This window comes from Scomber japonicus, chromosome 2 (assembly GCF_027409825.1).
Source record: "Scomber japonicus isolate fScoJap1 chromosome 2, fScoJap1.pri, whole genome shotgun sequence".
Taxonomy (NCBI): domain Eukaryota; kingdom Metazoa; phylum Chordata; class Actinopteri; order Scombriformes; family Scombridae; genus Scomber; species Scomber japonicus.
In genome coordinates, this window is record NC_070579.1 from 39368868 (window position 1) to 39387145 (window position 18278).

At 38.2% G+C, this 18278-nt stretch overlaps 1 protein-coding gene across 1 annotated transcript; it reads right to left on the reverse strand.

The window, feature by feature from the left end:
* Window positions 1–1901: 1901 nt before the first annotated feature.
* Window positions 1902–12540, reverse strand: LOC128369423 (zinc finger protein 239-like). Its single transcript, XM_053330466.1, has 4 exons — window positions 12521–12540; window positions 11641–11769; window positions 9678–9762; window positions 1902–3375 (listed from the first exon to the last, which is right to left on the reverse strand). Exons 3-4 carry the CDS (start codon window positions 9693–9695, stop codon window positions 2281–2283), a joined length of 1113 nt encoding a protein of 370 aa, XP_053186441.1. The 5' UTR covers window positions 9696–9762; window positions 11641–11769; window positions 12521–12540; the 3' UTR covers window positions 1902–2280.
* Between the last annotated feature and the right edge of the window lie 5738 nt (window positions 12541–18278).

An 18278-nucleotide genomic window follows, 5' to 3' on the forward strand; every position in this document is an offset into this window, starting at 1 on the left:
TATACCAATGAAGTCCTTCAAAACCTCTATAGCATTTATAAAAGATTTGATGTCTGCAAACCTCTAACAAAACAGAAATCCTTTGATTGGCCCCGACCATCTAGGTCCACAAATCCAGTGATCACTTGGTCCACTATCAAATATCTTCATCCTTTGTGTCAGAAATCTCGGTGCAATGTTTGACTCCAGCCTAAACTTTAGAATAGGCATCAGAACAGTAATGAAATCTTGTTTCTACCATGTCAGGAACATTGCCAGTATATGTTCAGATACTGAATCCATCATACATGCTTTCATTTCCTCATGATCAGATTACTGCATTAGCCTCTTAATGCCATATAACACAAATCAATTCACAGACTGCAGTAGCCAGACTTCTAAGGCAGAGCATGTTAATTCTTTCCTGCAGGTGCTCCACTTTTCTCTCATTGTCAAAAACATGTATATTAGATTCATTCTTCTGTCAGAGCTCTTGACCAAAGGCACTAACATTGAAATGGAGTTGGCCCCTGGGTGCTGCACAGAGGCTGCTCACTCTTCCTAATACTGTACAACTGTATGTGTGACAGATAAAGTACCTTTACCTTCATCTGTTACATTTAAAGCACTTCATGTACTTTGAGGTACCCAAAAAGTTCATGTAATTCATGTAATTGATCACTTTGTACAAACAAGAAATGATACAAGGTGTCAGTAAAGCTGGGACTCTGAAGAGATACTTCTAGCACAAACAAAGACACCAAACTAATACGTTTCTTTTCAGAGATGTCTCATCCACACTTTATTTTTTCCTTCAGGTGTTTCCAGCTGTGATTTTAATATCCATTACTCAACAACAGCTGCATTCATACCAACAAACACGAGACTGAGCAACATTTAATGCAATCATCTCTTCAGCTTCTTTAACCTCAGTCACAGAGCAATGAGGTCTGACATTACAACCTTTTTTTTTTTTTTGCAGTTCCACTAATGTATAAAAGTCTAAATAAATGTATACACAGTCTTGATGACTTGTCAGAGAATACTGCCAACTGAATTTGAAGAAAAAAGGTGTAATTCCAAAGTCAGTAAATGTGTTGAAACAACACTGAGACACACAAAGACATTTCTGAACATGAATATATTGGGTGGCAGATCTCCTGTGCAGACAAGTCTCCATGCCTATATATATATATATATATATATATATAAGTAGGGCTAAGGTAACATGTTCTTTTAGAATGTGGATGAACCAATCTCAATCTGCATTGTACTCAGGTACACTGACAGCACAGGACTGATGAGGATATACAAGTTGGTTTCTGGTTGTGATTGTTGAATATACACACACTCTCTCTGCACTCATCTCAAAATACAAACTGAATAAACTCTCCTACTTGAATCTCTACAGTGACAACATGACATGTGTCTGTGCTTCAGTGATCAATGATTGGCCAGGTGCTCACACACAAGTCCTGAATCTACAATCATGAGTGTCTTTGTGGTCTGAGCAACATATAAGATGAACAAATGTTTGTATGAGCTGTTTGACATTAGCACTCATGTTGCAACAGTTTATGATTCAAAATCAGCTTTTCCCAATAATCAATCAGGTCTGTATATCACTAGTGATCCAGAGTCAATTCATTTTCCATTCACTTCTTGACTCAGTTACATCACATATATGTTAATGTGGAATAAGCTCTTCTCAATTTTACATTTCTTCTACATTCAAAAGTGAGCAACACTCCTGTTTCAGATAGTATAAACCTCACAGTTACTGACTGTCCTAACTCAAAGCGGCAAAAATCTTTTTTTCCCTTGTTTTTTGTGTATGTTGCAATAACTTGATTTCCAACAATTAGACATTTTACAGTCTCTGATAAAATTTTTAAAATTGTCTTACACTTTGTGCCACCTCAATATCCGTCCAGCAGCTATACTCTCAGTTAAAGAGTAGAGTAGACCCAAACACAGGTTTTTTCTGTCAGGCCTTTTGTACCATACAAACCCACCCTGCTATGAAATGTTTCTGTTCCAGCCTCACAGCAAGGCATAGGTGTGCTGCTGTGGTCCTGCTTACTGGCAGGGCTGACAGTGGCCAACCTGTGACAACATGTATTCTATCATTTGTAAAGAAAGAGTCAAACAATCCCATGGAAAGACCAAAACCAATCATGAACTGATCTACTAACAAACGTGAGTTCCATTGTTGTCTAAAGGCTATTAAAACATGTCAATGAGCCACACTATTACCTTCATTACCATGAACTTACACACTGTGGTGTATGTTGTTGTTGGCTATTGGTTGTTTGTTGGTTCTGTTGGTGAGCAGCTCTCTTGTGCTTCTTCATTGAACACAGTTGAACTCTCTGTTTCAACACAGCGGTGTTTCTTCAAGGACTGTGATCGAGTAAACAGTTTCTTACAATGTGAACACCAGTATGGTTTCTCTCCAGTGTGAACTCGCAGGTGTCGGCTGTAACTGTGCGCATGATTGAAACACTTCCCACACTGGTCACATTTGTATGGTTGTTCTCCAGTGTGGATACGCAGGTGGCGGATGTAGTTACTTAATCGACCGAAACCTTTCTCACATTCTTTACACTGATACGGCTTTTCACCAGTGTGAGTGCGAATATGTTGTTTGTAGGTTTTAGAGATAGAGAAACAGTTCCCACAGATCTCACAACGATATGGCTTTTCTCCAGTGTGGATACGGAGATGTGATTTATAATTTCCCAACTGAGAGAAACTCCTCCCACACTGATCACAGCGGTACGGTTTCTCTCCTGTGTGCACACGCAGGTGTATCCGGTAACCACTTAGATCACTGAAACTCTTATCACACTGATCACACTCATATGGTTTCTCTCCAGTGTGGTTACGCAGGTGCAGACTGAAATGACCTGACTGAGTGAAACTCTTTCCACAAAAGTCACACTGATAAGGCTTCTCTCCACTGTGGCTCAGCTGGTGCCGCTTGTATGAACTTAAAAAGCTAAAACTCTTTGGGCACAAGTCACAGCAGTATGGTTTTTCTTTAGTGTGCACACGCATGTGTATCTTGTAAATGCTAAAATAAATGAAAGTCTTTGGACACTGGTCACACTGGTATGGTCCAGTGTGCTCACGCTGGTGTTTTCTGTATGAAGTCTGGTCACTGAATTCCTTCCCACACTGGTCACAGCAGTGTGGTGTTTCTTCAGTGTGAGTGTGCAGGTGGAGCTCGTATTCATGTAGTTGGCTGAAGCTGCTGTCACATTGTTCACAGTGGTACAGTTTCTGTTCAGTGTGACTGACTTCATGTCGTCTTAGACTACAAATCCTACTGAAAGACTTCCCACACTGCTGACACTGATGAGGTTTGCTCCTGTCAGTGTCTGTCAGTTTCACCTGAGAAAAAACAGAGAAATAAAAGTCAGAGTAGAGAACAATGCTACCAATCAGTAATCAGTACTGCCTGGAGATTTGTTTCGTTTAGTTTTTTTTAATTGCAGCCAAAAATTGATTTTGCAGTAACTTTTCTCAAAAAGTGCCATACACATGCAATGTTCTATGTACTACCAAGGAAGAGTTGTGTGTAATGACTCCAACTATATTTCATTTATGAACATTTTGAACATGAAACCCATGAGCTCAAAGTTCAAAGTTCTCAACATTACCACCAAATAGAGTTGGTCAATAATGACTAAAAAAAATTCAATGACATAAAAATTGTTAACTTAAATTGTTAACTTGTCTATTTTTTTAGTTTGAGGTAGATTATGTCCATCTTTGCTGTGTGAACATCAACTTGTATTCTTGTGACTCAAGCAGCAAATCTCATTTGAGAACATCTAGGAATAGCTTTGCTCCGTCTATGGCAGTATGTCATGTTGGTAGGTGAGAATCTTTACTGACTGTGATGATTTAAGTTACGACAGCTGACCTAACTCACAGGTGGTCTGATGATTGGGCCGTTTCATGTGGAAAAGCTGCAGTAATTCAACAAAACTGCAGGCTCTCACACTATGTTATCTTTATTTATCTTTTATTTATTATTTTTGGCATCGAACTACTTCTGTACAATTTGTTGTACGAACTTCTATTGAACATCAAAACATGCATTCCAAGGAGGTATGAAATGTTACTTTTCATATGATTTTATTCACAGAGGCACTTAACATGATGATCAGAAGAAGAGTCTCCTTTAGTAAGAGAGATGAAGGACACTAGGGAGCTTGGATAGCAATATGTGAACGTGCAGCAAGTCCAACATACAAGATGCAGGTTTCAAGAAGCTGCCATTAAACAGTAGTGGAGGAGAGAGATGCAACTTTCCAGTGTCTCACAAGCCAGGCTGTAGAGCTGTGGCACCACAAAGTACGTATTTGGAGTAATGTTTTAGAAATACAAACGCTGTCATGAATAATATATTCATTTCATTCATTTCCTTTAGTGTTGAAATAGAAATACTAATATTTTCCATTTGATATTGTGTGTGTTTGTACAGCTGTGTTCAAAATAATAGTCCCACATCACTAGCAAGATAAATCACTGTTTTTGTTAGAATTTCAACTTTTACACTGCAAGTAAGTTTCTAGAAGGTTTAGTAAAGGTATAGAAAACCAACAGACCCAACAGGCATGACGTGCATGCTGCTGATTCTGTGAAACTGAATCATTTACTGAAAGGGGCGTGTTCAAAAAAATAGCAGTGCTGAGTTCAATTAGTGAGGTCATTGATTATGTGAAAAAAAGGTGTTAAACAGATGGCCCTTATTTAAGGATCAAGGCAACTGACGATGCATATGCTGTCTGTGCATTTGTCCTTGAAAAACAGAGTAAAATGGGTCATTCAAGACACTGTTCAGAAGAAGAGTGTTCTTTGATTAAGACATTAATAAAAGAGGGGAAAACCTATAAAGAAGTGCAGAAAATGATAGACTGTTCAGCTAAAATGATATCAAACGCTTTAAAATGACAGCCAAAACCAGAAAGGCAAGGAAGAAAAAGAAAAATGACTATTCGAATGGATCGGAGAATAACCAAAATGGCAAAGGCTCAGCCAATGATCAGCTCCAGGAGGATCAAAGAAGATCTAAGATTGCCTGTGAGTACTGTAACAATCACACAATGTCTATGTGAAGCCAAGCTACCAGCAAGAAGCCCCCGCAAAGTCCCATTGTTAAAAAAAAGGCATGTGCTGAAGCGGTTACAATTTGCCAAAGAACAAAGAACTGGTCTAAAAAGAAATGGCGTAATATTTTGTGGACTGATGAGAGTAAGATTGTTCTTTTTGGGTCTAAGGGCCACAGACAGTTTGTCAGACGTCCTGCAAACACTGAATTCAAGCCACAGTACACAGTGAAGACGGTGAAGCATGGTGGTGCAAGCATCATGATATGGGGATGTTTCTCGTACTATGGTGTTGGTCCTATTTATCGCATACCAGGGATCATGGATCAGTTTGAGTACATCAGAATACTGGAAGAAGTCATGTTGCCGTATGCTGAAGAGGAAATGCCCTTGAAATGGGTGTTTCAACCAGACAATGACCCCAAACACACCAGCAAGCGAGCAAAAGCATGGTTCCAGACAAACAGAATTCAAGTAATGGAGTAGCCAGCACAATCCTCAGACCTTAATCCCATTGAAAACTTGTGGGCTGACATAAAAAATGCTGTTCATGAGGCAAAACCAAGAAATGCAGAGGAATTGTGGAACGTAGTACAATTGTCCTGGCCTGCAATACCTGTTGACCGGTGCCAGAAGTTGGTCGACTCCATGTGCCACAGATGTGAAGCAGTTATCAGAAACCGTGGTTATGCAACTAAATATTAGTTTATGATTCTCAGGAAAGTTGAATCTTCAAGCCTTTCTTAGTTTATACATTTTTGAGTTTTGTAAAGAAAGATGTCAACACTGCTATTTTTTTGTTTTATATTTCTTGACTTTCTGTAAAATATTATCAAATTCAATTACTTTTTTCCAATTTTCTGGCTTTGAAATAGAATGTGCAGTGTCCCCAATGCATTTGTGTTCATTAAAATACAATTTATTTGAAGAATTTTGAGGTTTACTCACCTTTTTAAACACACTGCTATTATTATGAACATAACTGTATATAATCATAACAGTATCATCTCAGGTATATTATCGTTTGATACCAATATTACTTTGTACATAATGTCACTATATTTTTATTATATTTTTTACTACCATTGTTGTTTGTGTTATTGTTTGTGTACTAATTATTTATTGTTCTTTATTCTGTCTATTGATATTCTTCTATTTTTTTACTGTCCACTTGCTGCTGCAATAATATACACTTCCCAGCTGTGGGACTAATAAAGGAATATCTTTTTTTTCTCTTTATGAAAGTGAGAAAGAAGTTAGAATGGACTCCTGCAAAATGCAAATGCTGTGGCATTAACTGGGGATCATTGGACGTCAGTGAGTAACCAACATTATCTTGGAGTTACTGCTCACCATATAGACACTGACTGGAAACTGCACTCGTTTTCTTTAACGGTTGGACATACAGAAGAACGGCGCTTCGCAGAAACATGTGCCCAACATTTTTCTGAAGTTGCGGAGCAGTGGGATGTTGCGGGTAAGGGGACAACAATTGGCACCGATAGTGCCCAGAATATGACAGCAGCAGCAAGACTACTGCCATACGAGCACATGCCGTGCATTGCACACAGTTTACAAAGATCGATCACAATGTCAATCCGTGACAGTGGTGTCGAGAATGTCTTGGCTAAATGCCGCAAAACTGGTCGGACATTTTAAGCACAGTCCAGCAAATGCAGCAGAACCGCGACAACAACAACGGGAGTCTGGACGGCAACAGGAGCCTCTCATCCAAGACGTTTCCACCAGATGGAACTCCACTCTCAGCATGATCACCCGGCTTCTCAAAAACAAGGATGCGGTCAGAGCTACACTTCAGCTCCATGAGCAAAGAAGCACACCAGCCATGCTGACTAATGCTGAAATGGAGAAGATAGAAAAACTTGAAGCACTTCTTGAACCGTGCAGGTAAGCTACTTAAAAAAATCACAACAAATACTTTGAATTTATTTTGTTGAAAATGAAAATGTGATTTATTACTCTTTGATCTCTGGTTATTTATTGCAAAAAGTAAATGATGCTGCTGTTGTAGTTCCAACAGTTGTGGTGGTTATAATGAATTTAAAAAACACTGCAAGATGAAAAGGAGGAAGGCCTACACACTGTTAGGCTCTAAAAATAATTTTTAAATGTTATTTCTCTGGAGCTTAACAATGTGCAGGACTTCCTTCTTTTTCTCCCTTTTATAACTGGTAATTAATTGCACTTTATTTTTCATGGCAGGTATGTGACTGAGCCTTTGGGAGGAGAACAGTACATATCCTGCTCCGTGGTCCTGCCTGCACTGTGCCATTTGTTCCGGGTGATGGAGGTTTCTGACGATGATCCAGGCTATGTGCTCCGGTTTAAAGCGGCCTTCACATCTGACCTGTCAAAGCGAAAAGAAAGCACCAATGTCCAGTGGTTGAAAGTGGCAACGGCCCTTGACCCCAGATTTAAGGATCTGAAATGCCTTCCCAGATCTGAAAGGGAGGAAGTCTGGAAGTTGATTAAAGAACAGAGTGCCCAGCAGCCTGAGCCTCACAGAGAAACAGAGCCAGATCCGCCTAAAAAGAAGATGAACCTCCTGTTAGCTGCATCAGATTCAGATGAAGAAGGGGACCCAGCATCTGACATGACTGTGGATCGGTACAGAGGTGAGCCCAGCATCTCCATAGAGGACTGTCCATTGAAATGGTGGTCTGGACATGCAGGGGCCTACACAAGCTTGGCACCTCTGGCACAGAAATATCTGGCTACACCTGCAACGACGGTACCGTGTGAAAGACTGTTCTCACTCTCTGGTCACATCGTGCAAAAGAAGAGAGCAGCACTGTCCACTGATAATGCCACCAGACTGGTCTGCCTTAGCACTTGGCTCAAAGAAAAGAAATAGGAGAGAAAACTAAGCACTCTGAATCTAAAGTTCTGAATCTTATGTCTAATGAGTGCAGTTTTTTTCATTTCACTTTACTGTTATTAGGACATTGTTTTTTCAGCCGTGTGCAGTACAGGTGAATTATGAGGGTTACATTCTTCATTTGAAACTTGAAAATGTTACAGATATCCTACTGTGGCTGTTTGTCATAAGCAAAGTACACATTTCACACCAGTGTTGCATATCACTTGATTGCTGTTATTTCAAGTTAGTGTTAGTATGAATGTTTTGCTAATGGTGCTATTTTTATTTATTTTTGAAGTAGCATATATATTGAATGTCTCAAAGTAAGCACTATGTTACTTTATTCCTCTTAATACTTGGATGTTGTTTCCTACCTCCTAAGTCATGGTTTCATGACCACACTGTTGTAGCATTTTGTTTAAGATGTATTTTTGAAGTAGACAAGTGGGTCTACATAGCTCTTTTTCTAATTTGAAAACTGTATTTGACACTGACATTGTATAAGTTGGTCTACATGGCACTTTTTTGAAAGAAAATACAAAAGGTCAAAAAGGAAATTCTTTCTTTGTGTTCATTTAATTCCCAATTAAGACACTCTGGTAAGAAATGCTTTACATTATGGGCTTAAAACTGCCTTGAAATGCAAAATAACAGGATTTTAAACATGCAATTCAAAACGACATTAATCGTGATTAACTATGGAAATTATGCGATTAATCACGATTTAAAAAATTAATCGTTTGACAGCCCTAATTCAATCACATCATCCCGGCCAAAAGCAACATTGTTGCTGCAGTAAAAGCCAGAAAGGAATGCTGGCAGAACATTGCTGACTCTGTTAATGCGTTAAATTCGTGAGATTATACAATATTAATTTTATTACTGCACAGATGTTTCGGGCAGAGCGCTTCCTCAGTGCCCTTCCTTTCCTTAATAGTTTCCATAGAGTTCTTTTGAGGCTCAGCTCCTCCGTGTGAGCATGTTTTGTGTTGGAATATTAATTCCTCACCATGACCGCAAGAGTAGTTGTGCGTTCCATAAATTCATGTTTCTGCAGTTATGCCATGTGTTGACCATTATTATTAACCTCATTATTTCAGATGCAACCCTAGTGGGTGGGTGGGGGGGGGGGGCCTTCAGCATAAGTTACCATGGTGATTTACCCCAGTAAGAAGTGAACCAGCGTCGTAGGGTGGAAAACCCAGGGTTAACCCTGAAGTTACCTCCATAAGTGAAAATCCAGCTTGGTAGTACAGACCTCTGATGATCTGACTGATGATCAGTTTCTGATGATAAACCTGCGTCATCCCAGGTTCAAGCCACAGGTGTGTGTAGTTTTCATTCTTGTGCAAAGTGTTAGTGACTCCATGTTATACGTATGAGTTCATTAATGATAAGTCTTGAGTTCTGTGTGTTTTTAGAATATGATGTTCCAATGACATGAAAGGCACTTGAATCTCTCTCTCCCTCTCTCTCTCTGTACTGTATTTAACTTTATTATAACATTACTTTGACTCTATTATAAATGTACTTTATTTAACTTTATTATAACATCACTTTGACTCTATTATAAATGTACTTTATTACTATGTTAACTAACGGTAGACAATATTATTATCATAATCGTCATGGTGACAGGCCTATGTGTGGCAGTGATGGAGATATCCTGGATAATGTGAATGTATACTTGATCTAACCTCTTCTGAAGAACTCATTTCACGTCTTACTGATGAAAGTTAATGTCCTCCAAATGCTTTTTCTTCTTGTCGGCAAGTTTCAGCTCTGAAATGAACAAATACAGACAGACTCATCAGAGCAGGAACAGATAAACAATCCTTTATTAGTCTCATGATGGGGAAATGTACAGTGTTTAAGTAGCAAAGTGGAAAGAGCATCAATAAAAAACAAAGAACAATAAATAAGAATAAGAATAAGAATACAATGTTCAAGAAATAAACTGCAGATGTAAATGTAACATTGTGTGCTAACTTTAGCCCACTTGATTCATTCACATTATCAGACAGAGCAGCTGCTGTTCTTCTGTGTGTACAGCCATTTTATTTCTACTTAACTGTATGAAAGTTAGAAGTGTGTTGTGTGTATACAGTGGTTACTAGTTAACGCTGTGTAGAGTGTCTACTGTGGAATTCTAGCACAAAAGAGTTTACTTTAAGTAAAAAGTAAGATAAATGATAGGTGGAGCAGGTCTTGTATCATTCTTGCTCAACTGTTTTGCATGTCAGTTTAAAAATATAGATGTGTCATCTTTTAGACTTGTTGTCCATTTGTCCTAAGTCCATAGTTTGTACTGTATGTTGACAGTTGAGCCTGTAATGAAACAGCAGTGTTGCTCACTCGTTGAATGTAGAAGAAAAGTTTCCAGGTTAAATTCAGAAGCATTTTATGAAATATTTGTATTTATCTAATGTAATTGAATCAAGGTTTGAATCAAAATGATCAGTGGTGGCTAGGGCTGGGCGATAAAATCAAATATCACAATATTTTTAACCAAATACCTCAATATCGACATCGCCATGATATTGTAGGAATGACTGTTGGTGACATCACAAAATATTTACACAATGAGATTTTTCATAAATAATTATCAGTAATGTGGATATCATGACAAACTGAGTAAAAGACAATAATAGAACAGCTAGAACAATTTGGTAAGTTCAGAAAATTACAGAATTCTACTGTAATGTAATGCAGCTTTTAAAACCCGGAAAAGATAACACTTCTGCCATATCACGTTATTACAATATGCCAAATTCAGTTACACCTAGGGAGGACAGAATAATGATTAAGTGTGTAAAAGGCAAATAAAAGAACAGCTAGAACACCAGGAAAAAATACCTATGCTATATCACCATATTACGATATGCAAATTCTAAGACGATATCTAGTCTCATATCAGGATATGGATATAATACCGATATATTGGCCAGCTCTAGTGGTGGCATGAAGCACACTGCTGTCTTCACTGGGCCTGATACTGCTCACACTGGTTTACTGATCCAGCTACACATGTTCATGTGAAAGAGGCAGAGCTGTTAACTACAAGCATCAGATCTATGAATGAAGTCATTCATTTTCACTGGAAATTCATTTACAGTTACAGCAGAAACTGATAATATAATAATAATAATAATAATAATAATAATGATATCATATATTACATCTAATCACTAGCTGTAGAAACACGAGAAATAATTTCCACATATTTAAGTAATATATTAAAGTAAGACTATGAGTCAGGAAGCTAACAGCAAAACCAAACTTTACTTTTAACTGTATCAAATATAGAGAAATGTTCTCCCTCCTGGCAGGGTTTACAGCTCTGACCAGTCTGATGCCTGGCTGTGACTGGCCACAGTGACATCAAGTTGCAGTTCTCCAGATATTGATTCTGGCTCAACCTCCTAGCCAAAATGCCCACAGCCAAAACCCACAACCAACCAAATGAATGGCAGAACTGTTTTCACCATACCGCCTGATTTGGTCTGAATACAGCCGTAGTCCTAGTTTCCCTTTGAGCAGGACTGTAGTGATTAATACATCAGTTTACAATCAAAAAGAAAAGTGCAGACAGGTACAATACTGCTTGATTTCCCAGAAAACAATCAGGAATATAGTGATGTTGCCGTGACAGAGTCATACCTGCTTTTTTCAGATCTTGCCTGCGTTGCTGTCTGTGTTTTTTATGGTGCAGTTGTTAAAATTGATAAAAATCAGAGAATATGGAGCCAAACTGGACAGAGGAGCAGAAACTTGAGTTTTCAGATGAATCTGGCAGAAGAAAACAGATCAGTGTCAATAATAACATACAACACAAAGTGTCCATATGGTTTTCTATCTGCCTCCACACAAGTCTTCAGTTTTTTTTTATCATCAATGAGAAAACTCCATCTCTTCAGTACAGATAAGTCACAGGTTAATTTCCCCAATTATGGAAAATATACTGAAATTAATTCCTTAGAACTTAAAACAGAACTAAAATATTACTTATTTAGGATTCAGAGATTTGGGAAGGATATTACTAAGGAGAAACAATATTTAATTTGTTTTTTCACTGTGATCACTTGATCATATTTTGGACAGATATGCAAAAATTCATACACAGAAATATACTAATGTACAGATGCATGTGAATGTGTATTTTGTGTTCAGTGGGTTGGATAGTTAGATCGTCATTTTATTCTATTTGTAAGCTTTATTTGAACTCTACAAGGACTCACAATGGATGACTATAGTTCTGTATAATATACATATCTGATGCAAAAACAGCGTGTTACATCTACACTCACCCTCCCTGATTAACAACTATTGTTGTCATGTTGTGAAAAGCAGCGTTATCTCCTCATATCGGAACACACAACCATGTAGCACAGGGCTAACTTCACACCGTAGCGGCCTAGCATACAGTTAGCATCCAGGAGGTGGAAGCTACATGTATAAACTGCTTCCAGCTTTAAGCAATCTGATCAATGAGCCTGTATGTAGACGAATGAAAACAACAGAGCGGAATAGAAACCTGTACCTGATGTTTGGATATTTGTGTCGCTACCATAGACTATGAGTCACACATGCGCAATCGCGTTCGCTATCGTCGGCCATCTTGGACAGCTCCGTACGGCAACACCACTTGGACAAACTACTGTTATAGTTTTGATAGATGTATTTCATACATGTCTCCAAATATACAGTCTATGGTTTCAACACTCTTTTATTTTATGTATGAATACTTCTTGTGCAAAGATGTAATACCTCAAGGTGTACAGCGTACACTTTTTCATGCCCCTGGTACTCCATACCTCTTGAACCCACCCAAGGTTGGATAAAACAGCAATATCACTTTAGCACAAGTCACCAGCAGACAGCATAGGATAAATGATGGACATTGCTTTGAAATTCAAAAGAAGAGTATTTATCATCCACTTTCACATTCATTATTAGTACTAAGAATCAAATCAGGTAAGTTTTTGTCTTCAGATCTACAGGAGGTTTATGTCCTTCCTGAATTCTCCATAAGTCAGAAGCATTTGACAAGTGTATTTCCCCAGTACCCACCCGCCAAGGCCACGGAGCATGGCGAGGTGCATCCCATATATGTTATGGATCTGATAAGCACATGCACCATAACTAGAGCCCGTGTGTGTATTTTAGCCTTTATATATTTCCATTGCAGATAGTAGGCCTGTATATGAGGAGAAATGTGATTATTTATACAGTTTAAACATGTAGGCAACAAATCTTTTGTAGCAACGTTACCACTCTGCCACTATCATGGCAGATGAGGAAGAAAAAGATAGGGAGGGACAGGGCAGCAGACCTGCCAAAAAGAAGAGGCTCCATGTCCCCCAGAAGTTTTTGAGTAAATATCAAGAACAGTGACCTGCTTCCGACCCTCTGAAGTCCCATGTCACGCATTTTGCACAGTGTGCAATGATGATGTGGACATAAGCCACCAGGGAGCTGCAGGTAATATAGAAATGAGCCCTGGTGATGTGTGCTTATGTGCTGTAAGTCAATTTAATTATTACATTCTTGAAAATATAAAACACCTATTGCAATATACAAAATAAATGATAACCATTTTAATTAAATAAATATTAAAATAATTTTGATTAATTTAAATTAAATAAGTATTGAAATAATTCAATGCAGTTACTTTGTGGCTATCAGCTTGTATAAGCACACACATCATATGAAAGCTATAGTGCAGCTTGTGAGTTTTATTGTTCAATGTTAAAATGTCCAGTGCAGTGCACATGATATTTTGGAGTCAGGTCAAATTGTAAAGTTTGTCTATATTTTGTTCAATAGAGGTATTGTAATCAAAAATATAGGTTTTATTGTTTTTTATAACTGATTTCCAGCCAGTGAATGGGGAAGTTACAGTGTGCAAAGCAATGGAGTTGCAAAAGTCTGCGAAAAAAGTAACACGACACAAGTGGTACTCAAAATATTTTGCCACGGTTGGCAGGTCTGTGATAGTCAATTATATCTTTCAATAAAGCCAGATGAATCCAACCAGCATGCCTTAAGGACATAAAGACCTAGATGACCTGCACCTTTTCTTTATTTTTAATGCAACATTTTACTGGCATTAAAAATAATTAATTGAATAGTCACTGCTGGGTTTCCATGACGACTATGAACATGACAATGTTTTGGAAAGTTGTATCTTTTAATATAAATAGTCATAATGTAATCAAAAGAAGTAACATTGATCAGGAATTGTATTTACCCGATGCACGGTTGAAATCAATGAAAGACATTTTGTTTTAAGAGCTGAATCTGGAAAATTAAGTTAAACCTTTGTTCTAGTAGAATGAAAAGTCCTATTCATATAGTTGTTTCCAGTTTTATGAGGGTGGGATAGACACTGAATGAAGGAAGGAAGAATAATTATATGATTTAGGTTGAAAAATATTTATTGTCTTGACTCAGCCCCTGCATGCAGCGTGTCATCCTCAGAGATACATAAGGCCTTTAGTTGCTCCATCAAGTCCTCAAGCTTCTGTCAATCACATATTGATTTGGTTACAGACAAGACAGGATCTCATTGACTGACTAGGAAACATGAATGATTGATTAGGATACTTTAAGATGACTGATGATGACTACAGAGACCTTTTCATCTGAAGTATTCTTGGTGGAGTTTATCATGTCACTCCTTGGGAGGCACTGCTTCACAGAGATGGCCATAACCATCACTTTCTTCTCCAGCTCATCATAATCCTGGCAGCCACATATTTTATTAAAATATGACAATGACTAATGAACTGACCAGAAAAAATTAAACAAAGCTGCATACCAACATTTACTCTCAGATCAGTTCTATAGATGCATCCAAACACTTTGAGATAACTGATGACCCACCTTTAAATCTTGAGACATGTCCTGTTTTAAGGCCTTGTATGTGCCATGTTTGGACTCAACCAGCTCCTACAGGTGAAACCACACGTTTACACAGCAGCAGCTCACACACTGAAAGCAAGATCTTGGAAGCAAGATTGAAAGTATCAAGCCCCACTGGCAACCTCTAGAGGCTACAGTGTTCATTTCAGCCCACATTATGAGGCTGAGGTCACACCATACAGATGATTTTGTCAGTCGAGATGCAGCAGAAACTATCTCCTCCTTTTCCCATAAACTATCACTGCATGATAAACACCCTCATTTTGTTATTGTTGTGCCAGACTATTGAGGTGAGAAAGAACAGAGCCAAAAGGTAATGCTCCAACGGTGTGTGAATGTGTGTGAATGTTAGTTTCCCTCCTGATGAACAGGTTGGCACCCTGCATGGTAGTCCCTGTCATTAGTGTATGAATGTGTGAATGGGTGAATGTTACATGTAGTGTAAAAGTGCTATAAGTGGTCATAAAGACTAGAAAGTCATTAGCCTTTGATAAATTGATGTTTAACTAAGTATACTATTGTATCTTTTCAAAGGTCAGAGAAGCATGCAGGGAGTTGATGAAGGGTCAGTTGACAGAAAGTGAGGAGGCATGTCAGGAACTGGAGGAAAGCCAGGGCAGCAGCAACAAGGTGGATATTAGTACCCAGACTGATCTGGGCATATGTGAGCAGAGGAACCGTCACTGATGACATAGGTAATGAGACAGTAGTCATCAATGACCATTCCTACTGTACACCATTCAGTGTCTCCAGTCTGATGGATAGCATCCCAATGCCATGTCCTCATCACCACAGCAGAGTGAAGTAACATTTTAGTACGTGAACAGTGAAGGGGTCAGTCCATGAGGTAAGTGTAGAGGACATGAACTTTGATTAGGTTGATGATGAGTTTAAGCTGAGTGTAGAAGAAATGGAAATGAGCTTGACTGATGTAGAGGATGAGGAGCCATACCTCTCAGAAGACAGAAGGAGCATTGGGACTCAGTCACAAATCTGTGCTCAATCTGCCTGTGCATACGAACGTTTGATGCACAAATCTGGGATTCATCAATATGTTCTTACCTAAATGTGTTCATACTCTGCAAACAAATGTGGAATCATGTGTCAGATCATGTGTACACACAAATGATGGCAGGACTGCAGTCAGAAGGTAAAGCCAGAAGGTACTCTCAATTGCCATTCCAACCCTGACCTATGGTCACACAGGCTTTAGGTAGAGGCTGAAATTAATTTCCTTAAGGGAGTGTCTGGGGGATTGGAAGTAGAACCTGAGGTGGTACTGTAAGGCATACTAGCCAGGTCCCAAGCAGGTGACTAATAGATTAATCAACTAATAGAGTTCTGAATAAATATAACAGCTGATGGGGTTAAGTTGGTCCTTTTTGGTGTTAGAGGAAAGGACAGTGAAATGGCACTTTTACTTCCTGTACATGCTGTCATTTCTATTGACAGTGCGGTCTTATAAATGTTTGAACACTGGTTGAAACTGTACCTTTAGGTTTTTGGCAGCAGTCTTGTCTCCCTGTCTGAATGCAAGTGCCACCCAGAGTTTAACCTGGGCCTTCTGATGACGTTGTGTCATGGTCTCTATCTGCATCTCCAGCAACATAGCTTTCAGACTGCATTTTCGTTCAATGGGTAAAATGGCTTCAGTTTCTCTTTTCTTGTCAATTTCCTTCTGAACCTGTGTGGCATATGGAGATACCCATCAGGCATACACAATATTAAGGTTCACTAACTGAGCAAGAGATTGAAGTCAAAACATGTGACATGGCAAATTGATGTTTACCTCTTCACATTTTTGCTCCAACTGAACGTGCTCCAACAATAGCTCATGGTTCTGCTTTTCAATCTGTTCGGCAGTTTTCATCCTCTGTTGGTGACATTATCACAAGTTAAAAGAGATTCATCTCATTTTATTTAACAATTTTAACCAGTATTCACTTTTACTGTGATTTAATTGACATCTGAAATGTTTGTTAAATGTATGAATATGTAGTCAGTAATGTCTGTCCTGAGCTACTGTAGCTGTGTTTATAATGTATTTGCTCCTCAGTATGATCATTCATGTATTCTCACTCTTTTGAAGACTCTGGCAGCCACTGCTGTTTTGTTTTGTTGTTGATACAGTTTTCTGTTTGCTTCATTGTTGTTTATTTCCATTTGCATTACTTTGCCTTTATGTCATTAGGTGGCTCCTACTGTACGTTTGTTTATCAGCTGATTATCTGTCATCCACACCATTACTGTGATAAAATCCATTAAAAAACAAGTTCACTCACCATTGTGAAATATTGCTGCAACAGACAAAAATGTTGATGTTCAATCTGGCTATATTTAAATAAGTGGCTGCCATGGCAACCATGTCATGTGATCTAATTCTTCAATGTGCACAAAAGTGTGATTAATCATCACACCTGAAATTCAAGTTGTTTCCTGGAAAGCTAAAGCCATCGTTGACTACGTTAGATGGTGACATCATGGTAGGTTGTTGTTATTCCTGCCAGCCAGTGAGATTATGTTCAGGTTTTTGGTTTTCTGCTCAGAGAGACACAGAAACATTCACTGGCATATTTTTCCCTCCTCCTTTCTCTCTCTCTCTCTCTCTGTCTCTCTAACTCTCTGTCTCACTCTTTCGCTCTCTCAGCTGTATTTTGCAAATAAACACCTGTTGATGCAAAAATAAATCGTTGTTGGGTAACAGTACGGCTTCATGGGAAAATTTTGTTTTTTATCAATTTGATGTATCTGAAATTCAGGTCCTTTTATGAATCAATGTCAATGTCATGATATCATACTATTATATTTGACTGTCTTGCATGTCTTACATCTTACATGTGAAACTGAATAGACTAAAGCACAACTCATAAGGTGTGCACAGTTGCACAGATCCGGTGGCAGAGACAGAGAGATCAAATTTAATTCATTACTTGAAAACAGAAAAAATGAAAAATGTTGTATATCATATCAAAAATAAAATATTGAATAAATGTAACACTACACATTGATAAACCATTTAAAACCATAGACAGGAAAACTTACTAATAATCATGATAAACATAACGTTTTATTTATGATATAATATACATTTTATTCTGTGATTAACCAATTGTATACATGTAAACAAACATTTCACATCCACAAATCCAATTATAACAAGTGCTAGAAAGCTGAAGATGAAAAGGTGAAACTACCTTTCAGCACGATAATGAGACCAAAGTATTAATCCACTGAATCAAAAGTAAAGTATTCATTTAAGGGTGTTCACACTCATTCAACTACATGTTTATTTATTGTTTTACTTTTAATTCCTCCCCTAAAAGATTTCTATTTGTGCGTGTTAACAATTTATGTTGGACCCAATCTGTGTCGTC